This window comes from Lepisosteus platostomus, chromosome 21 (genome assembly GCF_059453375.1).
Source record: "Lepisosteus platostomus isolate fLepPlt1 chromosome 21, fLepPlt1.hap1, whole genome shotgun sequence".
Lineage (NCBI taxonomy): Eukaryota > Metazoa > Chordata > Actinopteri > Semionotiformes > Lepisosteidae > Lepisosteus > Lepisosteus platostomus.
Genome location: NC_142631.1, coordinates 2,858,764 through 2,885,646, shown reverse-complemented (window position 1 = coordinate 2,885,646; position 26,883 = coordinate 2,858,764). Strand labels below are relative to the sequence as shown.

The 26,883-nt window shown below is 56.9% G+C and overlaps 1 protein-coding gene across 6 annotated transcripts in view; it reads left to right on the top strand.

Moving 5' to 3' along the window:
- exd3 (exonuclease 3'-5' domain containing 3) overlaps positions 1–26,883 on the top strand; it is a 73,787-nt gene that overhangs the window by 25,616 nt on the left and 21,288 nt on the right. For 5 of the 6 annotated variants that reach the window (XM_088614654.1, XM_088614653.1, XM_088614652.1 and 2 more), the window contains 5 exons: positions 993–1,135; positions 1,228–1,419; positions 1,508–1,561; positions 2,040–2,171; positions 21,123–21,320. In XM_088614654.1, coding sequence (XP_088470780.1) covers positions 993–1,135; positions 1,228–1,419; positions 1,508–1,561; positions 2,040–2,171; positions 21,123–21,320 — 719 coding nt within the window. The remainder of the gene's footprint in view (positions 1–992; positions 1,136–1,227; positions 1,420–1,507; positions 1,562–2,039; positions 2,172–21,122; positions 21,321–26,883) is intronic. The other variant, XM_088614655.1, reaches the window with a different exon arrangement.

The following is a 26,883-nucleotide window of genomic DNA, read 5'->3' as shown; positions in this document are numbered from 1 at the left end:
GTCACTTTCTTCACGGCCGCCCTGCCGACAGTCTCTTCCCCCCCCCCTCCTGCTTTTCCCTCTTCACCTCGCGCGCGCTCTCCCCCCTCGTCGGACGTCCGTCTCGGTGCCCCCCCCACCCCCCTCTCTGTGTGTGACTCGAGATTCCCAAGCGCTTCGTTGGCGACGGTTTTCCAGCCCGTCCTGCCTCCGCGCGCGCAGGTCCGTGTCGTGCGTGAGCAAAGCCGAGCGCCGAGTTTGGAAACGCGCGGTCGAGCCCGAACAAGGGTCGGTCACGCGCACGGAGTACGAGGTGGGAGAAAAATAAAATAAGAATGGTTCTAAAAAGACGGTCAAAATGGGAAAGACGTGTAGAGAAGCTCTCGGTAATGGGATGGTAAGAAAGCTTCTATACGTGCCCCTCTCTTTTTGAAACTTCTGCATTTCCGTTTCTTTTTAAGCATGGAAAAGCAAAATACGGTTGGCCTCAACAGAGCTACGGTTAAGTTCTGCCCCAGAGGAGGTCCGTATAGCTCGTCTGGTCGGGTTATCCCAGAGTCTCACCCAGGCTTTTCTTGAAAGCAACCAGGGCTGCGTCCTCATCGGTGTCCGTTCAGTTCCACGCCTAGGAAGAGTGTACCCCCGCACAGCCCTCGTGCACACGGGAGTGTAGGCCGTGGTGGAGTGGGGGGGGGGGACCTTCCCCCTGCTGGTCAGGGGGGAGCACAACAGCGTGGCGCTCAGTGTCTCCCTGCAGAGGAGTCTAGCGGCCTCAGTCGGCCTCAGTCGGCCTCAGTCGGCCTCAGTCGGCCTCAGTCGGCCTCAGTCGGCCTCAGTCGGCCTCAGTCGGCCTCAGTCGGCCTCAGGCGGCCTCAGGCGGCCTCAGGCGGCCTCAGGCGGCCTCAGGCGGCCTCAGGCGGCCTCAGGCGGCCTCAGGCGGCCTCAGGCGGCCTCAGGCGGGGCACCGGAGCCCAAGCCCTCACGCACCCTGTCTCTCTCTGTCCTCTCTCCAGCCGCGGACGCGTACTGCCTGCTGGACGTGTACTCCGCCCTGACGCGGGACCCCGCCAGGTTCGGGCTCCCCGCCGACTTCCACCGCGCGCCCCCGGAGAAGAAGAAATGGCGGGAGAGGCGCCGGCCGCCCGGGTCGCCGGAGGTCAGGGCCGTCGCCAGCGTAGGGGGGGTGTGGGAGGGTTTGTGTCGGGATGCAGCGCAGTGCCCCCATCTTCCCTCTCCCTGTCTCTCCAGGAGCCTCGGTGGCCGGCCCCCGCGGAAGCCCCGTCTCCCTGGCCCCCCGCCGCGGCCCCCGGCCCCCGGCCGCCCCAGCAGCTGCGCGTGGTCTGCGACAACATGCTGCAGGGCCTGGGCCGCTACCTGCGCTGCGTGGGCGTGGACGTGCACATGCTGGACAGCAGCGATGACCACCGCCTCGCGGCCGAGGTCAGCCGGGGGGGGTCAGCCTGCTCGCCCAGTCCCCGGCCTCCCACTGTCCCGGCGTTAGACCTGAGCAGACTCTTCTCTTCCACAGATCGCCAGAACAGAGGGCCGCGTCATTCTCACCTCTGGGCTCCCCTTCCAGACAGTAAGTGAGCGTGGAGGGGGGGGGCTGCTGCACAGTACTGTGAAAAAGTTGGTAGCGGGCTGATATGCACAGTGAAATCAGGGTGAAAGCACAGTAATGTGTTGTAAGGTGCTAAAAGATCATGGTATAAGCACTGTATAGTGCACTAAAGCCCAGTGAGAGCTCTGTGTGGACTCCTCCCCTCTCCCTGCCCCTGTCCCTGGTACTGGTACTGAGCCCGTACCTGGTACTGACCCTAACCCTACCACTGGTGCTGACCCTGCCTCTGTCCCTGCACCTGGTACTGACCCTGACCCTGCCCCTGCCCCTGTCCCTGGCACTGGTACTGACCCTGCCACTGTCTCTGGTACTGGTACTTACCCAGCCCTGCCCCTGGTATTTCCCCTGTCCCTGGTACGGGTACTTACCCAGCCCTGGTACTGCCCCTGCCCCTGCCCCTGTCCCTGGTACTGGTACTGACCCTGCCCCTGTCCCCCAGCTGAAGTCGCAGGTGGGCGAGGGGCGCTGTCTGGTGGTGGACTGCTCGGAGAAGGCCCGTGACCAGGCGGTCCGCGTCCTCAAGCACTTCAACGTCCAGGTCACCCAAGCTGCCATCTTCAGCCGCTGCAAGGTAAGGTCCCGGCCCCCCGCGCCCCCTTCTCCCGTCGGAGTCAGGATGGGGGCCCATCTCCCAGCGCTTCCCAGATCCCGGTGCTGGTGACCCACACGCCTGCCGGTGTGGCTCTCGGCCGAGCCCTCGGCCACACGACCAGACCCCGCACTGACGTCATAACGACGATGATGATCAGAATATTAATAATGCGCAGAATTTGAGCTGTTTGTTCCCAGCCCTTGAACACATTGGAGCTTTAACTGCGGGGTTTTGGAAGTGAAATAAAATCCCTGCCTTTTGACATTGAATCGATCGAAACAATTGTCTTAGATCAAGTGGGGTTTCGGTTATCTGATGATATGTGGGCTGGAAGGGAAACCAGCTGGTGTGGGGGTCACCAGGATGGGGATTGGGTACCCCTGCTTTGAACCATTGCTGTAAATATCTGGACCCAATAGGGCTGGTTTTTTAAATTGTTTTATTAAAACTTTCGCTGCTTTCAGAAGGTGGGCATGCACTCCCTACTGAACAGGGCTGTTTGTAACACGGAAAGGAAAAATTGTTGCCACTTCTCTCATCAAACTAGTCTGTGTTATAACATTTCTTCTATAAACTGGGGTTTCCAAGCAAAGCAGTATCTCTCATATTAGTTTTTGTCATTTAATATGAGCCCCCGGCCACAAGTGTTTTGGGTGAAGGCTCTTGAATCCATAACATGTCTGTTTCAGTAAATGCTTTTAATGAGGATGCTGGTTCGTCCATCTACGCTGTGTATTTCTAGTAAATCTGTTTTGAAGAAGAGGTTGGTTTGAAATGTTTTCAGGGAATGGGATTTCTAAATGTTTTTGCTAGCAATTAGGAGCTGCGGTTTATGGATTGAAAGAATTCTAGTTGAGGTTTCAGACAATGTGCTTTTTATCAATAGGGGGTTTTCGAAAGCATTGTTCAAAGAGCAGAGGGTTTGCGCAAAAATGCAAGAAAGGCATCATGAAGTTTTTGGAAGCATTTGAAGCCTTTTATTATTATTATTGTATTGGTAGAACTAAACAATAACAGTTTGGAAAGAATTGTTCCTGTAACTGGAGGTTTCGGAAATGCATTTCCACTGAATCATGTGTTTTCGAGATAAGTATGGTATTTAGTGGAACAATAGTATATTTACTGGACCATATTTTCTCGAAAATAAGGGGTAGGCTGAGCCTGCAAGTGATTAGTCTTTGGAGATTAGATTCAACTGGAGCTGTTTCAGCAAACTCCAAGCAAAACAAAGGTTAAAAAAATCAAACTGTGCAGTCTGCTTTCCTGTGTCACTGGTAGGATTCTGGACAGGATCCCAACGCTGATGTTGTGTAATAAATCAGGCATGCACTCGCAGTGTAGTAACACTTTGTGGGCTCTGGAATTTGTGGTCAGTTCTTTGTTAGTACTGAGCTCCGTCCGACGCAACTTTCATTTCGGCAAGCACAACGTGTTTGCTATTAAGATAGCTTCTTTTCTGCCTTCTCGAGCAGAGTTTTGTGCAAGTGATCCCCGACGTCCGTGACTTGCATCAGGAGGATGTGTCTGCCTAATCCGACCGTTTGTGAACTCGTTAGCAGATCGTTTCTTGTGCGCGTGAGTTAAGGACAGCTCATGAACGGGGTTCGCCTAGCGTTGCTGATGCACCCGGGTCCAACTTCACGCAAGGGCGGTGATCATTGGTTCTAGTGATGTAAAATTCTGAAATCGACGGCGGGTTTTTTAACGTGCAAGAGCCCTTCTCCAGCCAGCAAACAGGACTGTGAACTCGCCAGCCCCCGGACGCGTCAGTTAACCAGATGTAAGTGGGCAACCTTTAGAAAAGAAGCACTTTGGATTCAAAACCGGAGCGTGCTTTTCCAATCCACCCCCCCCCCCCCCCCGACGAGGTCTCCAATGTCCGTAAACTAAGAGCCAGCAGCGGGGGGCGACTTCCCCGAGCCTCTCGCACTCTCTCCGAGCCTGCGGCGAATCACAGGAGCGGAGAGCCCCTGACTCTGACTCCGCAGTTTTTGGAGTAAACCGCAGACCACGTTGGGTGGGTGGGCGTTTTGTCTGGCTGGGGGGGGGCGCATGCATGCTTTGATCATTCGGAGGAGCAGCTTGGATCAGAGAGCGGAATGCCAAATGAGCCATCTGGGCCAAATGGCCTCTCGTCTGTGAAACGGGCTTTCACGCGCTGGCGTTCCTCCGCTGCAAACCGTGCTGTACCTGTCGCTCAGACTGGAGATATACACACACACACACACACACACACACACACCCCTCTCCACCTGATTTCTGCCCCCCCCTCCCCACAGCACGGCCACATCTCAGCTGACAAAACAGAGGTCTCCTGTTCGAGAGCTGATGTGATTGCTGCCCTTTTTTTTTTTTTTTAGATACGAGGGCTTCAGGGGATGGTTCTGATTTTGCCAGCTCCCCCCCCCCCCAATCTCTGCTAACCAATTGTTCCATGTGGGGGAGAAACATTAGAGCTAAATTGTGCGGAACAGACTGTGGTGGGTCTCCTGCAGCTCTGCAGATTGCTGGAGCGAGAGGGGTGGGGGGGAGCACGGCAGGCGATAGGGCCAGAGAACAGGGACTCCGAGGGCTTCTGCAGGAAACCATAGCCCCGGCTGGTCCTACCTGGTCCTACCTGGGGCTGTGGCTGCGTCGCCGGTGCGCTGGGTGCCTGGCGGTCCCTGCCTCGGCCGGAGCGGTCGTTGGTGGTCATCGGTGTCGTTAACCCGCCTGCCGCTGTGGGTCCGAGAGGCGTCATGCCACGCAGTGCCAGGACTCTGGCCAAGAGTCACCCCTCCTTTTCCCCGTTCCTGACGTGGGTGTTGGCACGGGTGGCAGGCTGGAGGAGGGCACCGGCTTGTTGGGGGGAGGGGGTGGCGTAGCGAACTCGGGGGGCTCGTTGGCAGGGCCGGATTTTGGTGTTTGCTTTCACTCCGAAATGTGCAAAGAGAGGGGTCAACGCCAACTGGAATGACGTCGGTTGGCATGATGCACTTTCAGCTCTTCTAATGCTAAACCGCGTGTTCGATGGAGCGAGTCCAGCGACCATCCCTTCGAGACTTCTGGTTTCTAGAAGAGCCGCTGGATGGCGTGCGATTAGGTGCTCCAAATCAATAGAGTCGATCGCAAGCATGTTGTTCCAGCTCGTTTCTCGTTTGTGTTTGCCTCCTTCGTAGGCCCTAGGCACTGTGCCCGCAGTGCCTCATGGGATATCCGGCACTGCTCATTGGCTGATGCGTGGTTTGGGATCATTTGGGGTCCCCCTACCTCTTCCACATGGAGGGCAGTTTTCAGGATCGGCACCGCCAAGCCTCCCAGTGCCAGCCACATTTCCAGGATTCCCGCGCGTGCGCGGGGGTGTCTGGGAAGGGTCACGTCAAGCCGCGCTCCCGCTCCCGCTCCCGCGAAAGGCACTGGCCCCCGGGATGACCTGAGCCGAACCCGGGATGTGCACAAAGGTGCATTTTGTTTAGACAACACCTGAGGGCCTAGGAAGAAGGAATTAGAGGAAGGTCATTAAGCTACATGTCTGGAAAGAGATCTGCAGGGCGTGGGGTATTCAGAGCCCCGTGGCCTTCATTCTCTCTCCCCTTGTAAGAGATGCGCAGTTTTGAACTGCTCAATTAAATGCTCTGTCCCTGTGTGCCGACTGGGGGTGTGGATGAGAGACATAGAAAGATTGTCGCCTGGACAATGAGACTCCCGCCGCGCGGCAGGGCGATCTGTTCCCGGGTTTTAGCCGGGCCGCAGCCTCTTCTGCGGATCGCGCCCCTCGAAAAGGCAGGACTGCCCGGCTCTGCGAGTCACCGTCCCTGCCTGACGATTTGTCCCCACACCACCAGCCCTCCACCCTTCCCCGCTACTTGTCGTCTACGTTGTGCTCTGCCACCGGTTTCCTGGGCGCACCTGGAGCTGTCTGCTGCGTGACCGCGTCGCGGTACTCCCGCCTGGTCGGCTCGCGGGTTCCCAGGGCGTCCGTGGCGATGCCGCTGTCTTAGAGGAGCCCTGGGGGTCTTAACTGTATGTGAGAAGGGTGTGTGTGTGTGGTGGGGGGCAGTGATCGATGGCCCTCCCAGGCGGACTTAACCCTTTGTCAGCCGGCCATAAAAGCCTTTTCAGTAGGTGAGGGTGGGTGGGCCCCCCACACCCCCCTTCCTCTCTCTTCTTTTCAGCTCCCTCCCAGGGCTTTCTTCGGGCATCCCAGCAGAAAGAAATTCCTGAGCCGGGAATCTCCTCTATTGTGCGGAGGGGGTGGGGGGGGGGGTGGTTGCCTATTGATGGGATCAGGGTGATTATTAACCCTGCCACCGCTGGCTCTTTTCAAACTTCGGTCCCCTCTCACATCCTGTGAAAACTGACACTCCATAAAACCCTTCCCGTGTGTGTGTGTGTGGGGGGGTGCGTTTCATTCTCTCAGCCGCAGGAATTCCTTCTCTCTGCACCTCCCCTCCTTATTCATCTGTATTTATTTTTTCCCCCCATGTTGTGGCCGGAGCGCCGCTCGAGGACCCGCTGAAGGCGTGTGGCCGACCGGGCGCGCGGGCGGAGTTTCCCCCCCGTCCGCTTCTCCCCGGGCCGGGAAGCACAGACGGATCCTTGCAGAATTCTTCCTTCTCTTTCCGGGAGAGCCTGCGTGTTCTCCAGACCCCTCAGGGGCGTTGTGGGTCAGGAATCCCCTCTCTTCCTGTTCCCGTTCGACGGTATCGGCCAGTACTGTACTGGTACCGGTACCGGTACCGGTACCAACGGGAAGGGCAAGTCCTACAGGGTTTACACCTTTTGGAGATCCTTGAATCCCCAGTGTCCTAGGGCGACTGGGAAGGGGTGATCAGGTTTTCAGAAATGCAGGAATAATTTCATCAAAGTTTTTATACCACCTTACTGTTTGCACTTTCTTTTACACCCGTGGGATTTTTATGGGGTTTTTTTCCTCGCGTTTTGCATTTGTGTGCTGCAGAATAACACCCTGATGCAGCTCCCTGCTTGAACGTCTTGAATCCAATTCTGCAGCGACCCTCTGTGCCTCCCGCTAAATCTTCTCCTCCTCCCTGGGCTACCTGGCCCCTTCTCTCACCAAACTGGCTTTCCACCCCTTCACAGCGATCTGTTCCAGCAGCAAGCTTTCTGACTCCCTCCTATTCCTCTACAGATGTCCTTGTTATAACATCATTCCTAAAGGATTTCGTCTGAAATGTTAGTTGTTGTTGTTGCTACGGTACACTGTGCAGCTCTTTGATCGTGAAACTGTGCTCTTGCACAATAGTTGTGCTGAGCTTTTTCACTGTACGATCTGGGGACCCCAGTGTGAACAACACCGAGGGGTGTGCTGTGTGTTTTGGACGGAGGAGGCACAGGCAGCGATGAAGAGGGGGGCAGGATGAAGGAGACGGGAGATTGATGCTGGGGTGGGGGGCTGTTGAGGGGGGGAAAGGCCGAAAGAACTGTGAGAGTTTCCGCACCCTAAAGAGGGGGTGGGGGGGGTCGGGGGGTCTCGGATGCGAGATGAGGCCTGAGGTTTCGGCCTTGGGCTTTGATCTACAAGGCCCGGCCCGACTGAGCCCGGTGAACGAGCCGCCGGACGGGCCCTGCTTTGGAGGGCACCCCAGGCTGGACGTGAGCAGTCAGTGATTTTTGTGGGGATGGGCTGAGAGGAGGTGAGGTGTGTGTGTGTGTGGTGGGGGGGGGTACAGAGGTTGTAAAAGCAGAGATTTGTAGTCTTCATCAGCCACCGTCTCCATTCTTAAATGCTTTAGCCCCTCCCCTCTTAGATCCCCCACCTTTCGCCTTTATCTATTGTGATGCTGATCCCCTCCCTGGAAGCAGGGGAAGATTTAAAGCTCGGGAGAGGGAGAGGGAGAGGGAGGGGGGGGGGAGGTGTTGTAGGTGAAAAGGCAGAGATGTGCTGGAGGGAGGGAGGGGACATTCCACAGGAACACCAAAGCATTCCAAGGGAAACAATCTCAAATATTTCTCAAAGGGGAGGAGAAGGGTATATGTGTGTGTGCGCGTGGGGGGTCTGTCTTTGTGTTTCCCTTTTGTCAGTTCACTCAGGCGGCCGTACCCTTGCTTAAGCTGTGACGCTCCGGGCAGATCCCGGCCCTGTTCCCGCGAAACCGAGACGCCGGGCACGCCGCCGGCAAAACCGACACTGGCCGAGCCCCGGGGAGCGCTGGGCTTACTGGCACGCCGGTCGGTCCGCTGCAGGAAGGCTGGCAGGGCTGTCCCGGCCGACAGGCTGACCGGCACTCGCCGTCCGGGAATAAAAGGGGGAACCCAGGTTCTGCTCGGCTCGTGCTGGGTCGGTGGGGGCTACGGTGGCTCTGAGATTTGCCCGAAAGCGTCGCGTTCCACCTTGACTCGAAATTTTCCCTTGGGCTTTTTCTTCAACGGGATCTCTTGCTCATGGAAAATGTTCTCTTTTGTGTGCGTTTCCGAGACCTAGTTCGAAACTCTCTGCTTTCAGAGATCCAAACTTCACTGGTCTCTCTCATTCGCTGTGGCTCGAAGACAGAGCGGTTCAAAATGACGACAAGCAGGCACCCAGGGGGAAGGGGAGGGGGGTCTCTTTTCTGCCTCCATAACTAAAAAGCCAAATAGGATTGGCTTAAGAGACATACGGAGTCGTGTAACTGACAGTTCGAAGTAGCCTATCGTGTAAAGTTCGCTTTGTGGCTGGTAGGTCAAGCTTTCGAAAACCCAGCCCCACAGACATGTGACTGATTTTTCGCGGCGTTCCCTTGGTTGAACTCTGCGACCACGACGAGCGCAGCGGCCACGTTCACCGTGAGGTGTCGTTTTTAATCCAGTTTCCTTTTTAACTGTGCGGGCTGTCTGCGTGTTTGGCCAGGGCTTGAAAGAGAAGGGCGAGCCCTGTGGAAGGTTTTTTTTTTTACCTCGAACGGGTGCCAGGCCTGCCTTTAGGAAAAACAAGAAAGAAAGGGACCCATCTGGCCCATTTGGGTATTTATAGTAGCTCGTTGATCCCGGAATCTCATCCAGCCGGTTCCCGAAAGAAGCCGGGGTATCGGCTTCGACCACATGGCCGGGCAGCTCGTCCCAGACACCCGCCGCCGGTTTGTTTCTCTCTTCTGCAGAATTTTCCTTTCTTATCGGGGAGATTGATTCCCCCCCCGAGACCAAACAGGAGGTGCGCTCATCTCCGACGTCCTGCGCTTTCGGCATTTGTGTTCTCTACCTGGTGGTGAACTTGCACCTGTTAATTGGACGCGGGTTTGACCTCCGCTGTCCGCTTCCTCTAGTTTAGCAAGTTGCTGTCCCTCCCCTTTGCCAAGCACAGGCGTCTGTCAGATCTGTCTGGTCTGTATCTCAGGAAGTCCCAGGGTAATACAGCGTCTTGCTCAACTGCTCACTGTTCCCCGTCTTAAACCCTCCGCGCTTCCCTGTAATTCGAACCGCGAGCTGTCGGCCACTTGGTGCATTGTGAGGTGTAAAAAAATAGACTTCCTGGGTCTTTGCCAGCCTCGGTGGCTTCTGGGTTCAGCCCACCTCAAGGTTTGTTCGGTTACAAACCTGTTTAACTTCGCTTGTACGTCGGCGTCAGGACACCGATCAGGCAGCGATGCCTACAGCTCCCTGTGTGCACTGGAGAGGTGATCACGCTTTTTGGGGTTCACTCGGGGAGCGATGGTGTCCACACCACTCAGCTATGGGGTTTCACTGTGAGACGTGATCATGTCCAACAGCACACGCTTCTTGGGGTTCGCTCAGGGAGTGATCGCGTCCACTGCACATGGTTCTTGGTGGACGTGATCATGTCCACAGTGCACAGTTCTTGGGGTTCATTGGGGGACGTGATTGCGTCTACAGCGCACTGTCTCGGGGTTCACTCGGGGAGTGATCATGTCCTCAGCGCATGGTTCTTGGGGGACGTGATCATGTCCACAGTGCACAGTTCTTGGGGTTCACTGGGGACGTGATTGCGTCTACAGCGCACTGTCTCGGGGTTCACTCGGGGAGTCTCTCTCTGCGACGGCATGCCTGCGCCCTCCGGCTCCAGCAGTAAGGTCGCCTCCCAGCCTGAGCCCCCTGTGCCATCCACACCGCCCCCAGACTCACCCCGTTCCCTCTGACCTCTCTCTGGGGTCGCCCCGATCCGGATTCCCTCGGCCGTGGTTTTGTTCTCTTGTTTGCGAAAGAGGCAAGAGGGGTGAAGGAAGAGAAGAAAAGGGGACGTCACGTGGGCTTTTTAAATATGCAGCCAGACCAGTTCCCGTCCTTCATGTTTGAATGATTCTTTCTCATACTTTTTTTTTGTTAGCTGCAGGTCTCTTGTACGGAAGCCAACAAAATGTTGTCGACGTGCCGACTACAGTCTGTGTGTTTTTCTGCTCCACTGGTACAATATGGAGAACCGGACCTGGAAGCAGCTGTTCTGCACGGGGGAGTCTGAGTTCTGGCCTTTGTATTTTTATTTAAAAGTGGAGGTGTTTAATAGAATTGATGTTTTGGGGGTTTTTTTTGCATCGTTGCTTGTAACTGAGCAGTCTGCAGGGTTGCTGGGTGGTGGAGCCGGGGGTCATTTGGACCCCAAGGTGCAGATGTCTGTGTTCCTCTAGTAGGGTGTTGGGGGAGAGGCTCGCCCTTCATGAGATTCCCCCTTTTCCAGCTGACACCTGGGGTTCTTGGGGTGCTTCCTCTCCCCGTCGGGCACTGCGGTGCCCAGTGTTCCTGTCGAACAAGGGATGGGCTTATTGGGTCGGATCGGTGCAGCCCCGTCTCCCGTGGGTGTAGGGATAGGTGCCGGAGAGCCGGGTCTTCTCATCCGAATCGGGGCGCCTCTGCGTTCGGCCGCAGACACGGCAAAGAAAAGACAAATTCGGGTGGTTTTTTTGGGGGGGGTTCATCCCCCGTCGCAAAATGGGTGGAAGAATTGGTGATCGGTAGAGGGGTAACTCCCCCTGCCCCCTCCTGTCCCAGGCACAGGGGCAGGGGTTAATATCACACACTGCCCTGACTCTTCACCACCACCACCACACCCACCTTCACAGCAAAACTGGTCTCCGGTTGGGTTGGCGTATAAAATTCCAATGCCCCCCCCACCACCACCACCACCACCAGGAATGTCCTGTTTGTCATCGCTGTGTGTTTGTGCACAGAGGAGCGACCTGGTCTGTTTTCGTTGGCCCCGCTGGGCCCTGTTTCGCTCTTCCGTGAGGCCAGCAGGGCCTGCCGGTGCCGCTCCGTTTGATGTGCCCCCCCACCCCCCCCACCCCCATTGTCTGCGAAGTCTCGCGCATGCGGTGGTGGTGGTGGGGGGGGTCTTCCTGCCCCAAAGCCCCCCCAAACCCCCCCCTCCGCCCGGACAGCTCCGTCAGCCCGATAGCAATCTCGATGGGGCTCTTCCTCCGCCGAGAGAGCCGACACAATGAGCCGGGCCGCGTCATTTCCCCTCGCCTCTTTCCCAGCGCGGCCGCGGCCGGGAGGAAAAGGGGGAGCGCGCTGCCGATAAGGTTGCGAGGGGGGGGGGCTGGAATTCCGATTAAATAAAGAAAGGCAACAAATAACGCTGGCAGTCGTCCCTGCTTTCGGGTCGGGTTCTTAACCCAGCGGCCCCACCTCCCCGCAGCACAGTCGCACACAAGCAGAAGAGAGCAGGGTGGAAGGACGCGTGGAGTCTCCACGCGATAAAAAGTTGGCGGGCCGTGATCACCGGTCCGCTGTCTCGCTGTCAGGCTGCTGTGCGGCGGGGCTTGTGGCGCCTGGACCTGTGGGAGTTTGGGTTCCAGTTGTGGCCTTTGGCGATCTTGTTGTGTGGAGTCTGCACGGTCTTCCGAAAGCGTGCACGGCAGGTTCGCTGGAGCGTGCTTTTTAAACCGCCCCCCCCCTCCCCGAGCTGAGCTCCCCCACTTCGTTATTCCGCCGGATCCTCGGTATCGATGAGAGGTGCGTGGAGGGAGAGGGAACGCGGCTCGCGAGAGCTGCTCGGGTCCGAGAGTGGCGAGGTCGCGCAGGTTAGGTTACAGTTTCAGTGGAGAGGACGGTCAGCACTGCAAGTCCAGTTTCAGTTGAATGACCTCCATTGCTGTCCGGGGAGGTGTGTGGATGTGACAGTCGTTCGGGAGCACGAGGGGTTAAATATTTTCCCTCGCAGCAGCCCTCCTCGGGGGGGGGAGAGAGAGAGTTCAGAGCTCCGCGAAAAGCGAGAAGAGAGCGCTTCCTTCCCTCCGCGAGCTGTTTTACAGTTTCAAAAAATGTTTTGAGGCCGGCCGTGCATTCCTGCCGGGCGGTGATGTCATGAGAACTGGCCTGGGGCAGACAGCGCTGTTTATACTCTTCGGAACAGGAACTGGAGGGGGGGGGGCGGGAGCCGGGAGATGTGGTGTTGGTGTTAGATAGGACTGGCAAGGGGGCCCCCAGATGCCTGCAGGAGGACAGGGAGAGAAGCGCGGGCTGACAGAGATTGGGGGTGGGGGGGGGGGAATCGGGGATCACAACGGGAGGATGTTTTCTTGCAGGGGAAGCGTTCCGTTAGGAAGTGCGATCGGCTGCGGTCGCTCGTAAAGGGACGCTGGGAGACGCCAGGGCAGGACTGGAGGACGAGCTCTGATCCGAGCCAGTGGGGGCCGTGTGTCAGGGATCACGGTGCCTGCCACTCGCTCGGGGGTCCTCTGCACTTCTCCTGCGGCTGAAAGTGCATCCCGAATAGATCCGGTCTCCCCGGGCTCGGAAGGGCGAGAGATGTACGGGCATGTGTCGCCTCCGAAGCTCTCGGTGTTTAACGGGAAGCTGATATAAGACCAAGAGGCAGGATACTCTTCTTAACAGGAGGGGTGGGAAGGTATCGGGAACGAGCTGCCCAGCCGGGGTGGTGTAGGGACTCCAGTCCACTTCAGTCTTTCCCTGGCTGAGCAGCGATCCAGTCAGCTGTGTCCAACCTCTTGCCTGTTTTAGTCACTTCAGTCTTGCAGCATCTGACTCATCCCCAACTCGTTCTTTTTTTTTCCCTGTTATATCTCTCTTGATTTTTTTTTGGTTGTCACCACCTTGCGGCCTGATGTGGTCAGATCTCGGAGACTAAGTAAATCCTAGGGAAATCCAGGATAATGGTGTAAGTGGTGCTGGTGGACCAGTAGGGGGCGCACTTTGCTCTGGAGCTGAGTGCCCAATACAGACCATGGTGACCAGGGGACAATGTGCAGTAGTGGTTTAAAAACCGTCTTATCTAAAGGACGGCCCGACTGCTTGGGCAGTAAAGATCCTGGAGTGGTGTGTGTAAGAGCAAGGGTGTTGGCCCTAGCTACATTCCAATCTGGGCTTGTACCGTTTGACCCTCTTAAAGCCCTTATTCTTCAGCTACTCTGCTGTGCAGTGGCAATTTGCTTTTCTCTGAATCGATCCTAGAGCAGCGATCTCTCCTCTGTAATGTGGCAACCAACCCTGTGCACGGCATTCTTAGTGGGTGTTTACTAGTACATTGCACTAGTAATGACAGGCCCTGCATTTATCCGCCTCCAGTCATGTAACACTTAAATAACATGTAACATGCTTCCAGGTGTTTACCTCATCCTGACTTTTGTCCCGTTGGGCTTCCTTTACTGCTCCTACAGTTTGCATTTCCAGCATCGAACGTGGAGTGTGGAAGACTGAAGAAGGGCCGATATCTGGCGTCTGTCTGTCTTATGTTATCGATCTTTTTTTTTTTGCTGCATTCCCCTGCAGTGTACTATTCCGGTCCGAAGTTACGGTGTTGACGTTGTGCCTCTTCCGTCTCCTGTGCGGATTGCCGGAGAGGCGTGCACTCCCCCGTGCTGCCGGTAGGTGGGGCTGGAGCTTTCCCAGGCCTCCCGGGTGGGAGACTGGGCTCTCCTCTCTCCGCTCCCCCTGTCGGCTGCGTTTCCCTCTTCCCGGTCGGAGCTCCACGCTTCCGAGGAGGGAAGAGCGCCCGGAGCCCGTCTCGCTCGTCGGTGCACAGCTCCCCCCCCCCAGCGCGACCCCCGCGGGCGCAGGCATCACGATCCCAGAACCGGAGACACCACTGTCCCGAGGAAGGGGAAGTGAAGAGGGGGGGGTCAGCGCAGGCCGGTTTTGTGACGGACTGTTGCGATGGGTGTAGAGGAAGCAACAGAAATCCAAAGCCTAGTGTAGTTCGCGTGCCAGCAGCCAGATCTCCTGCTGCTCACCCTGCTGGCAGCCCCACTGGAGCTCAGCAGGCGTGAGCCTGGCCAGTACCTGGATGGGAGACCATCCCTCCTGGATGGGAAAGCTAAGGTTGCTGCTGGAAGAGGTGTTAGGGGGGGCCAGTAGGGGGCGCTCGGTCTGTGTAGGTTCTACTGCCCCCAATGATCTCACAGTCTGCTTTTCAGGCCTGCCCGTCTCAAAGGACTGCATACATATGGTATTTACATCTTGCAATGCTGGAGGTAAGGCAGCGATTATCCTCCCTCTGCCCGGTTTATTAAAAGGTTATCTGTGGGTGGTCTCTCAGGGATGGATGAACTCGACCTGTCAGCCCTCAGTGTATTTTTTTGGGACCTGTTGAAACGTATAACCGGTGCTGGTTGACGCGATCCTGCCCCGCTGAGATAACAGAAGTCAGGAGGACGTCGTTCGGTCACCGTGCGGCGCCCGCCGCTGGGGAGATCCACATCCGATTGGGCCTCTAGGGCTGGCGGCGAGCCGGCCCGGCCCAGCCCGATAGCGGAAGCGCAAATAACCTCTCCAGCTGCCAGCGGTGCTACCGGGCTCGACAGCGGAAGGCACGCCGGGCAGCTGGAGAGGTTATTTGTGCTTCGGCTCTCGGCGCCGGCTCTGGCGCAGAGTCATCGAGGTGGCCGGAGACAGGAGTCCGTCAGCGGGGCAGATGTCGGTGCCAGGGCAGCCCGGACGTCCCTCGGCCCTCCGTTCCGCCGCGGGCAGGAGCCGTCGCGCGCGTTGGTCAAGTTCGCCGGCCCCCTCTCTCCTCCCTCCCTCCCTCCACTCCGCTCTCCCGCTCGCTGCTCTTGGCTTTTTCCAGCTCGGCACTCTTCCGGACACTAATGCGAACCGAGAGGAGGATGTGAACCGAAATCCGGCAATTAGGGCCGCGGGCCTGGGAACGGGAGAGCCGAGCACCGCTGCCCCAGGACTCTCTCTCCCTGCGCCCCGGCCCGTCTCCTCTTCCTCCTCCTCTCGCAGCTCCGGCCTGCTTTTTCTTCCAGCAGAGCTCGTCGCGTCGTCTCTTTAGAAGGGGACGCATGCTTTCTTGAGCTAAGACTCGCCGGCCGGCGGGTTTCGGGGCGTGCTGGTGGCCGAAGCGCCCGGTAACCCCTGCCCTGCTGGCCGGCCGGACCTCGTCGGGTCTCTGAAGCAGCGGCCCGGCTCATGTCCCGGCGGGAAGCCGCCAGGACCAAGCCACCTGCCGGCTTCATGCCAATCCCGGCCACGCCCCGGCTCCTTCAGCTTGAAGCGGTCGTTTCATCATCATTTTCATTCCGGTAGCGGGTTTCATCCCGCGTGATCTCGGAGCGCTTTTACACACAGGAAGGGGACCCCCTTCGCCCCGTCACCTGGGTGCCACACTGTCGTTATTCTGCACCAGCACCCCCAAAAGCACAGCAGACGGGGCCTGGTGAAGCAGGCGAATCGAGGGGGAACACGGGTGGGGGGGCTATGCAACCCACAGGAGAGTGGAACCACAGCACCAGGGGCAAAACCCCCCACGTTCTCTTGTACTGTGCCCTGGATGGGATCTTTAACGCCCAAGTAGCCAGGACACCAGTTCATAATGAGGACGGCGCCTCCTACAGCACGGTGTGTCCACTCATCGCCCTATAAGAGATCACTTTATTGGCCATATGCAATTTCTTGTATCAGGAATTCGTCATTCGTCAATTCGTCAAGTGTGGGCGCCTGGGCTTGTGGGGGGGAGCTTCACTGATGTCACAGCGTCAGAAATGGCTTTTAGAAGAAGTCTTTCGCCAGAACGATTGCAATAATGCTGGGATCTCTCTTTGTCCTTGAAATGTTGCTGGCGCCATTAAATTGAGTGATGTGTGCGTAACTTGGTCTGTAGGCATGAATGTCTGAGTGCCCCAGGTTGTGGGGGAACCCGGTTTAGGGGGCTGCCCAGATGGGCTTCTGATGAGCGGTCGGTGAGTGCATTGTGTTCACGGGCTTTTCCACCAGGGCAGATCGGTGCAGGGACTTGGCTGGGCGAATTCTGTTTATTAGACCTGCCCTTGCGCTCTTCCCACGTCCTGTCGATGTGACCGGCACCCAGCTCCCCGCGCTCACAGCTGGCTCCCGCCCGTGGTCCAAACTCGTCTTAAGTTTGTTTTTGTTTTAAGGTTTCAGTCTGCAGACATGAGCTCAGAACCCTTTTGCCATCCTTGTGCGCAGACACGGGAGCCCCTTGCATGTTTGCACAGACAGAGGTCCAAGCTCCTGGAAGGTCGACAGACATACTAAACTAACCCCCCCCCCCCCCCGCCACACACACACACGCGCACACACAAACTCTCTGCCCCCTCTTTTCCTTCCAAACAGACACGCTGACTTCCTGCTGCGATCCCACAGTTCCCTCCAGCACCGCACCAGCGGTCTTCGAGAGCCCTAATGCTAATTGTCGGATTAAACGCTCGTTAAGTCGCTGGGCCGACTCTAATGAGACTGTGTGTTTATCAGGTCCCCCCCCCCCCCTCCACTGACCCCCTGAGACGTACCCCCCCCCCCTTCTTCTCTCTGTGTGTCCGGCCTGCCGGAGCTGACGGAGGAGGGGGGATGTGGTGTCAACTTCCAGCACATTTTTCTTTCCTTCCTGAACAGTATAATATTACATGAGATCCTCCGCGAGCACTTTTTTTTTTTTCCGCATTCGCTTTAACTGCCCCGAACGCTGGAAAACAGCTGCCTCGTACAGTAGCGCGTCTCTCCCCCCCTAACCGCAGCGCCCGGGGGAGCAGAGCTGCTTGTAAAACTGTTCTCCTGCCGGAGCCGAACGCATCCCAGGCGCTCTCCAATGTCTGGCCACTTTGGGGTTTTTAAAAAGGAGATCGCAAAGTGGACCTCGTTGGTGGGATCCGATGGCCAGTCCCCTGAAAGATGCTGCAGTTTCCTGGTCTCTGGAATCGTCCCCCCCCCACCCCTACCTGTGACTCAGCATGTCCACAGCATGACTGGGCAGATTCTCCCTCTCTGCGAGTGCAGGTTTGCCACGCTACGGTGCGGGCCTTTTCAGTGCAGGTTAGTACGGTTACGGTGTTGGTTTCTCGTCAGAACCCGTCAGACGTGCACCGGCCGCAAAGGGAGCTTTAATCATCCGGCTGTCCTCCCCAGCTGCGTTGCTGGCTCCCCGGCTCTCCGAGAACGAGCGCTTGGCCGTGTAACGGTGGGACAGGGCGCCGACTCGTCCTGGACAGCAGCCCGGCTCGGAGAGGGGCCTGGCTCCGGTCCGAGAGCCGGCTGTCCCTCTGCTGCGGTTTGTCTCTGGTGCTCTGTGGTAAAGTGCAGTACGAGCCTCAAAAGCACGGCGAGTTGTGTGGTATGAGCCGAAGGGAGGTTAATAATAAATAATAATAATTCATTATACTTATATAGCGCTTTTCTGGACACTCCACTCAAAGCGCTTTACAGGTAATGGGGAATCCCACTACCACCACCAGTGTGCAGCCCCACCTGGATAATGCGCCAGTCCGCTCCCCCCACACCAGCTCTCGCTGGGGAGGAGAGCAGAGTGATGGAGCCAGTTCAGCGATGGGAATTATCAAGAGACCATGACTGGTAAACTCCAGGGGGAAATATGGCCAGGACAGCGGGGTAACACCCCAACTCTTTTCGAGAAAGACCCTGGGATTTTTAATGACTACAGAGTCAGGACTTCGGTTTTGCGTCTCATCCAAAGGACAGCACCTTTTTTACGGTATAGTGCCCCCGTCACTATATTGGGGCATTAGGACCCACAGACCGCAGGGTGAGAGCCCTCTACTGGCTCCACTCTTCCACCAGCAGCCTTAGCTTTTTAGTTACTGCATGGCTTAGCGAAAATAATTCCACTGAGAAAATCTTAAGTGTGTACAGATACAAGGGGCATTCCAGCCCTCGTCTTTGCTCCGGGTGGGTTAACGTCGCTTGTTCTCCATGCTGCTCCGGCTAGGAGGATTGGCGAGGCGTATCGAGAGTGGAGCGAGCCGTGAGAGAGAGAGAGAGAGAGCTCCCCCTGCCGGACTCTAGCCCGGCACGTGTGGCCGGCTGGGAGACCTCCGGGGCTTGAAGTCCTGTTGGTAGACCAGTAGGTGGCGCTCTTGCCAGGGGATGCTTTAATGACCTAGTCAAGACCTGTGTTCGTAGGCGTAGGGGTGTTGGTGTGTTCATCTTGGTGTCGTAGCTGATGTCTGGCCTCTTAATTCCTGCTGGTGAAGCAGTTTCTCTCTCCTCCCCATTTCCTGCAGTGCACTGGAGCTGCTGGTGCAGAATTACTTCACGCGTCACCTGGGTGGGGGCTACCCCTGAGTTGCCCCTGATGTGTAAAGCCCTGTTTTTCGCAACACGGGGTGACTGCACCTCTCGCTCCCAGAACATTTTCAGTTTCTCCTTCGTTGCTGCGCAATCATTAGTTGTGGTAGTACAGAGCAGGGCCGTCATCTGGAAGTGGCACTTCACAACTCTTTGCGTATTTTCCCAGGTGCGTGCATTTGCTTATCCCACCTTGAACGGTCTGTGGCTGGGAAACCCATACTGCCCTGCGGCGACCGCGGAGGTACCTCAACCCACCCAATCTGGTGACCCGGGCGGCGGTGCCACCCCCCTGGATGCAGGGCCAGGGGGGTGGCACCGCAGAGCTACAGTACGCCGAGCGTCCCAGAGCCTGTGAATTCGTTCCTGGCTGTCCAGGAACACCCCAGGGGCTCTCTGGACTCTGTCGCCGAGCTCTGCATAGCTAGGCCCCCATACTCAGAACGTGAGGTCCCAGCAGAAACGTTTTGGTCCTGGAGAACCGGGTCGCGGGCGTTTTTTCGGACCCGAAATGGGTTCCTCGCGGGGACGTTTCAGCTTCGCTTCCCGGCCAGCAGCGGGTTAAAGGCTCCTGCAAGGCATTTCCTCTGCTGGGTGATGTCCGGGCCAGCACGATGCTATCAGGGTCGACGCGGAGTGTTTGTTTTGGGAGCGCTGGGCAGCCGGGGCTGGGAAGGGGCGACTGAGGGACCCTCTGGGGACCCCGGGGGGGGGAGGGCAGGCCGCAGCAGTAGCAGCGGCGGGGGTACTGGGGGCGGAGGGTATGGGAGGGGGGGGGGGGGGGCAGGGCAAGGGTCAGTGAGGTCAGTTTGGGAAAGGGCTGGGAGCTTGCGAGCAGCGAGCGACGCGGGATAAAAATGGAATGGAAAAATGCCGTGTTTTTAAAAATAAAGAAAGTCTCGGCGCGGTCCTTCCCCCAAGCCCGGTTCGTTCTCATAGGAACGGCGCAGCGGTCGGAAGCCGGGGGAGGGCCTGTGAAGCTCGTGGCCCCAGCGGTCACTGCGCCCTGTGTCCAGGAGCAGGACCGGCGGCGGAGCGGGCCGTCGCAGGGAGCGACAGGGAGCCGCCGATCCCGACACGGGACAGCTGGATCCGTGCTCCTTCCCGGTGGCTCCTTCCCGACCGGATCCCTGCGACTCCACTGTCTGCCGAGCTGCTTTACTGTATGCGAGAAGTCCAGAGCTCGGCTGGGGCTTCTGTTATTTTTCTTTTACTTCTCGGCCCTAAATCCACAGGGTCTTGGGTTTTCGTCCTATTTTGATGACCTGTTTCCATTTCATTATTTGCTTACCTGGGCCGAATCAAACCTCCTGCGTGTGGTTTATCGGAAAACCGGGTGAAATCGGTTCATTTGAGCGCGTTTACAGTTCTGTGAGGGGGTTGATAGCACTGCCGGATTGGCGCCTGACGACGCCGACATGAAAGCCCGATGTCGGCACCTGTGGGCCAGTGTGGTGGTTTGGGCAAGAGACTGGAGGGCCCGTCACCCAGCGCAGGCACCCTGTGCAACCCCAAGGCGTCTTTCCTCTAGTGGCTAGGCTGTCGGCTCTCAGCTCTGGGGCTTGAGGGCCACTGCCGTGGTAGAATCGTCAGGCCTGTGAGACATTGGACGCCGGTGTCTCAGTTAAAAAAGTAAATAAAGCAGAGGGGCACCCGTCTCCTGTTTTCAAGACTCAGGGGGTTGCCGGAGGCCCCCAGCTCTGTTTTCTAGCAGTTCTAGAACTGACAGGTCCCGAAGGCTCAGCCGAGGCATCGGAGCTTGGGGTCTCGAAGACGCTAGGCCGGTCGCCGAGCGGGTCTTGCCCGTGCCGGCCGCCTGTCGAAGGGGGAGGACGAAACCGGGAGCCGTCCTGTCCTGTGTTCCGCTGCCGTTTCCGGCCGGACGTCCTCGTGGGCCGACCCCTCGCCCGTCTGCCTCGGCGTCGGCGTACGTGCCTGTCCGGCCAGCCCTTCGGTCGTCTCATCTGTCCGTCCGTCCCTACGGCGCTGAAAACTGTTGTTTCCTCCGGCCCTCCCCTCCCCCCCTCCGTCCTCTCCTCTCTCGTGTCCGTCGCTATCTGTGAACCTGTCGCTGGTTCCCACAGTGCCGTTCCCATGCCTATCAGCGCTGCGCTGTGAGATAGCGGGCTTGTTCAGCAGCAGAGCGGGGGGGGGGGGGGGCTGGGAGAGAGACTCCGTTCCCACACTTATAATTACTGGGTCACAGGAGACTGAAAGGGACCTGCCTCTGGCCCTGGGGAATTCACTGGGGCTGTTTCTGCAGTCAAGGGAGGGGGGGTGGGGATGGGGGCTGGGGTGCAGGAACTCTCTCAGCCCTTCACGCTCCTGTTACCTCATTTCTTTCACACTAGAGGTGCCCCCCCCCCCCTCTCCCCCCCCCCCCCTTATTCCCTTTTCTTCTCCTGAGTCGTTGTCTTTGGCTTCCTTTTTTTAATCCCCTTCTCTCTCTCTCTCTTTCTCCCCCCCCCTCCTTTTTTCTTCTCCTTCGCTGCCTCTCAGGTCGCTGTCTGTGTCCCCCTCTCCCTCCCCTCCCCGCTCGTTGACACCATCTCCCTGGGAAGCTTTGAAGTTTTCGGCCTGGCCCTGCTTTGTGCCCGAAATTCACAGGGGCCTTATCCCACGGCATCGGCGCCCCCCCCCCACCCCCCCTCTGGGATCTCTCTATCTGCGTCCATCGCGGTCTCACCCTCTCATGGCGTGAGTAACGCACACGGCTCTTCCTCCCCTTGGCTCCTCGCTAACCCCACACTTCTACCGCCTGGTGCGTTTCTCTTTCTCTTTTTTTTGTTTTAAGATTCCCCTCTAAAATCCAGAAACAGTTGTGGCCAGTCCGGAGACGGTCGTCAAACCGCCTGGCTGTTGCAGAGCAGACACTGGGAGAGGGGGTGGAGAGTCCAGGGGATTTACCCAGCTGCACCCCCAGGACGGGTTGTGGGGTTCCGAGCGCAAGCAAGGGATCGGAGCAAGTGCGAGACCTCACGGGTTCGGTGGGGCTCGAAAGCAGCCTGCTGTTTCTGTGCTGCTTCACAAACTCGAGGCGATGAATGAACTAAGAATTCCAGCATTGTCCACCCCACCCCCCCCCCGCTCCTCTCCTCTCTGCCCGAGCGGAGACTAATTGGCTCGTTTAAGGAGGGGTGGCGTGTTACCAGCAGGGCTGCCCCGGCTCTGTGCGCGAGCTCTCTGCAGGTGGACGTCTCTGCGCTCCACCCATGGGTCGTGTCCAGGTTTAGACCCTGCAGGAGGTACCTCCCCCACCTCCCAAATCGCCTGCTGGGAGCCTGGTCTGCTTGTCGTCCCCGAGATGGTGAGATTGGTGGGAAGGTTGCCGGCCCCCTCGACCGCGCCTCGCCGCCGTCCCAGTGAGGAGTCGGCTTCCACGTGCCGCAGGGCTCCGCCACTCTTTGTGTAAAGACGCCCTGGCCCCTCTCTCTCGCAGACTCTGCAGGGCCGAGGGGCTGCAGAAGGCGCTCCAGAACGAGAGGCGTGTTTGAGGGGTCTGCTGGTAGGGTGGCAAGAGTTTAGTCTTGGGGGGGGGGGCGGCAGACGCCTGGACAAGAAAGCGGGGTTCTCAGAGCCCCGAACCCACCTGTTGACCCCCAGGCGATCTGAAGGAGGTAACAGGGGGAGGCAGGCAGTAAGATGCAAGGCAGTAGTGGACGCTGGGAAAAACATGTCACTCACCCAGATTTCCAGCTGTGTAGGACATCGGGCCAGTGGCATAAGTCTGGGGGGGTCTTTTCTCCCCAGTAGTGATATTTAAATGCTGTTGCTGATGCTGCAGCAGGCCCTGTCCTGTCTTGACTGCTCATTACCCTGGTGTTATTTCCTCTCTCAGTAACCTCTCTCTTTTTTTCCTGCGTGAATCTGTTCTCTCTCCCCTGCAGTCGGTTTATTTCTCCATCATCTACGCGTCGGGTTTTCCGCCTTGCCCCCTTGCCCTGCTCCTCCAGGCGGCTCGGCTCTCCCGGCGCGAACTCGTCTTCCTCCGCCTGTCTCGCTCCCCTCCGCCTCCCCGGTCTCTCCGGACCCTTCAGCACGGGGCTCCTCGAGTGCAGAGAATTCTTATCTCTTGGGGGGGGAAGTTCCCTTTCTTTCCCCGGAGAATTGGCGCTGGGGGGGGGGTGGCGGCACTGCGTTTTCCGTTTCGTCATGAAAAAAGTACGGAAAATAACGTGTTTGTTTTCTCGCCAGCAGCTCCGTCCTTATGTTCCGTAAACAGCGTGGCATTCCGGAGAGCGGGCTCTGGGTGCTGGTGGCTCACAGTTCCCATGAAGCTGCTACTGCAGCAGCAGGGGGGGGGCGAACCTGTATGTTCAGCAAGTGCTGTCTGCAAGACGCCCTGTCTTCCTGCTGTCTCTCCCTGTGTCCTGAGCTCAGCTGCCAACGCGCAGAACCCCCAGTTTTTTCGAGCCGATGCGTCTCCTCTGAATTCGTCAGGCTGCCCCTGGCAGTTTTCACTAGAATCCGCAGTTACTCACTGTTGTAACTGGTCTGGCCGATTTCCATTCGCATCGATATTAAAGCCATATTCAGGACAGAGTCCCTGATTCGGGGGACACGGTGAACGTCCCTTCCCTGCTTCACCTCTCACCGTCCAGGGCAGTACTGCGTTAGGATATTGGCCTTACCAGCCTCCCTGAGAAGATGAATGACTTGTGTAGGTTTGTTTGTGTGTCTGCGTGTGTGTGTGTGTGTGTGTGTGTCACTCTTTGCGTGTCTACCAGTCTTGACACGTTTGCCAAATTTTTGAGTCACAGGCAGGACTGTCAGACGTGTCAGGCTCCGAGATTCTAACACATGTCTGGCGCAGAAGAAACCTTTTAAACGTTGTAAAATGAGTAAATTAAGCACTGCCGCGGTATCGGGCCTGAAACAACATGATTATGCAAAGCTTGATGATTGCTCCTGGTGCTCCAGGAGTACTGCGGGAAGACAGCTCTGATCGCTACAGATTTGCAGGCTTTTATGTTGAGAGGCTGTGTTGTTTAGTGTGACGCTGATCTGAAGGAATCCTGGTCATTCTGCTCTGAGGGAGGGAGGGGGGGGAGTCCTTTCGGGGGGGGACAGCACATCTGGAGGTCAGAGTTGAATCCATTAGTGACAAGTGAGTGATTTCCCCAGGCGCGCTCGCTCGCTCGCTTGCTCTGAGCTGTCTACCTCACACACACACACAGCACAGCGAGAGTGCCGGCCGCCTCCCCGTGTAGCTCCGCCGTCTGGCAGGAGCTACGGCCAGGAATGTTCTCCTCTCTCCTCCACCGTGCCTCTGGCAAGCCCTTGCCCCCTCTCTTCATCCGCTGCTGGTTTCTCAGCTTGCTTAGTTCCCCTGCTCTCTCTCTCTCCCTCGTGTTTTCCTGAGCCTTCTCCCCCTTTTCTTACGAAAATAATCATTATCTATCGATGGCTGCTGTCGCATCATCCAGGTGGGGCTGCACACTGGTGGTGACAGTGGGATTCCCCATGACCTGTAAAGATCTCTGAGTGGAGTGTCCAGAAAAGCGCTATATAAGTGTAAGCAATTATTATTATTATCTTTACTCATGTGTAATGCTTTTCTGGACACTCCACTCAAAGCACTTTCCCCCACATGGATGATGCGACGGCAGCCAGAGTGCACCAATCCTCTCCCCACACACCAGCTCTCAGTGGGGAGGAGAGCAGAGTGATGGAGCCAGTTCAGAGATGGGGGGTTATTAGGAGGCCATGACTGGTAAAGGCCGGGGCAGAGTGATGGCTCTGTGGCTCAGGATCTGCGCCTGTGGCTGGGAGGTTGCGGGTTCAAATCCCGCGGCCGGCAGAGGAATCCTACTCCATCGGGCCCCTGAGCCAGGCCCTTAACCCCAGGTGCTCCAGGGGCTCTGTACAATGGCAGACCCTGCGCTCTGACCCCCAGCTTCTCTCCCTGTCTGTGTGTCTCATGGAGAGGAAGCTGGGGTCTACGAAAAGACACATTCCTAATGCAAGAAATTGTACAGGGTTAATAAAGTGATGTTATATTTGACCAAGACTTTTCAAGCAACCCTCTGGAGAGTCAGGACCTCGTTTTTACATCTCATTCGAAGGACGGCGCCTTTTTTACAGTAGTGTCCCCGTCAGTGGGGCTGCCAGTAGTGAGCTGAGCATTCAGACGTTTCAGGCCGATTTGGTAGTTAGTAGCATCCAGCTGTTTCTTGAAAGAAACTTCAATACAACCGAGTAGGTTGAGACGCGTCTGCTGTTGTTGGTTTTGGAGTAGAGAGAGCCTTTACTATCCAGAAGTCGCAGTTTATTTTAGAGCAGCAGGCAGTAAAAAGAAAAATGTACAAATTAACAGCACACATATAGGTGCACAAGAGGATCATCTGCTGAGCAGGGCTGTGGTCCCAGGTGTCATTGAGAACGTATTTCTCACCCGTTTGTTTTTAGATCGGGGGAATCTGTCTCTGCATTCTGAGGGGAGTCATTGGAATTAAACAAATTAAACAAAGGGTGTGAAAGGTGGTGTAGGATGGATGATACTTTATACAAAACCTGTAGGGGATAGACCTGGGATAGGGCCGAAAGATCCGCACCAGCGATTTTCTGACATCGTTTGACTACACCCACCCCAGTTAGATCTTACTCCTGGGATTCCGATGCCTGGAATCCGCAGATCGGGGCAGCTCCCACGGCGTTTCCGATCTCCTTCTCCCGTCTCTGCCCGTCTTCCCCCGGGCCCTGCTGGCTTCCTCAGAGGGCCGGGACGGGGCACCGTGCCGTCACGCCGGCCCGAAGTATCCGGAAGAGGCGCGGAAAAGATCGGGGGGGGCGAATCCTCCGCCAGAAGGGTGGGTGCGCGCGGCTCTGGCCCTGAGGCAGGACGCTATAAAGTCCGCACCTATCTCCCTCTCTCCAGCCAGCCTGCAGCCCCTCCCCCCACTTTCCCACAGATCTCCCACCAGAGCAGGACCTGCCGCCTGGGAAAACACCCCCTGCCCCCCCCAACTTTCTCCCTATCTCTCTCTCTTTCTTTTTCCGTCTCTGCGACTGAGGCCTGGGAATGTCACTGTCCTCTCTCTCCCTCTGCTCTCCCTCCAAAACCTCTTTCTCTCTCTCTCTCCCCCCCCCCCTCCTCTCTGTCCTTTTTTTTAATCACTGCTTCAAAATAATGACATCGGAACCCCCCAAGCCCCCCCAGCCCCCCAGCTACCCAGATCCATCTCGTGCTTTTGCTGTTTTTACCATGGCTCGAGAATGACACTGTATCGTCTTTCTCTCTCTCTCTCTAATCCCCTCCTCTCTCAGTTTCTCTCTCTCTCGCCCTCTTTCTAGCTGTCCCGTTCAAGCCCGGGACTCCCTTTTCTCGTTAATTTCTCCCTGGTTTTCTGTGCTTTTTAGGGATTTTTAATAATAAGGCCCAAAGCATGAAAAAAAAAAACTTGGAAAACTAGGGCCGGAGGCTTCGGCCATCTGGCTCCCTCTCCATCGAGATACGTCCCCTTATCGGAAAAGCTGCAACTCCTAGGTCCAAAAAAGAGGTCTTACAGAAGAGATTTGTTACAGAACTGTGCCAGGCTGGTACTGTCAATTTCCTCATTTATCATCCCGAATTGCACTTTTTTTGGAAACGTTTGGCAGGAAGGGCACCAGTGTAAAGATACGGATCAGAACTGTACTTGGGCAGATCATCAGTCTCTCTCCAGGCCTTCGTGCACGGTCTTGTTCCAGAGCTGGCAATTCGAAAGATTTATGACTGCGTCATGTGTCTGGGTTGACAGGTACGTTTGTTAAAGGGCAAGGGCACGTGTTAGACTCCAGCTGCAGAGCAAAATGATCCATTTCATGTTTTACAGAGGCTGCAGGCTCTTATATTGGCCAGTGAATTAAACCTTTTACAGCAGCTTTATTCTGGCTTTTGCCTGGTGTGCAGAGTTAAAATAATATGAACCCTTTTTGCTTGTCAGCTCCATCCATGACCAGGCACACGAGCCTGCACACGAAACCTGGAAATGGATCAGATCACCCTGCAAAAAGAATCTGATCTGTGGCCTTTCAAGAATACCTCTCTGGCGGGGAAACGGATTTGGCGTTTATTGTCTAATAAGAAGAGGGATCTCCTTATCATGAAGTGTGTGTGTGTTGGGGGGGGGTGTTATGGGAGGATGCGCGTTTGCACGATTAGCTTCTGTTGTGAAGCGCTTGCGATCGTGTGGGAGGCAGAGGCTTTGAGTCAGCGAGTTCAGGTGCTTGGAAGTGCAAGCTTCTGCTTGTGGAAGCATGTGGGATTTTTTTCAGATGC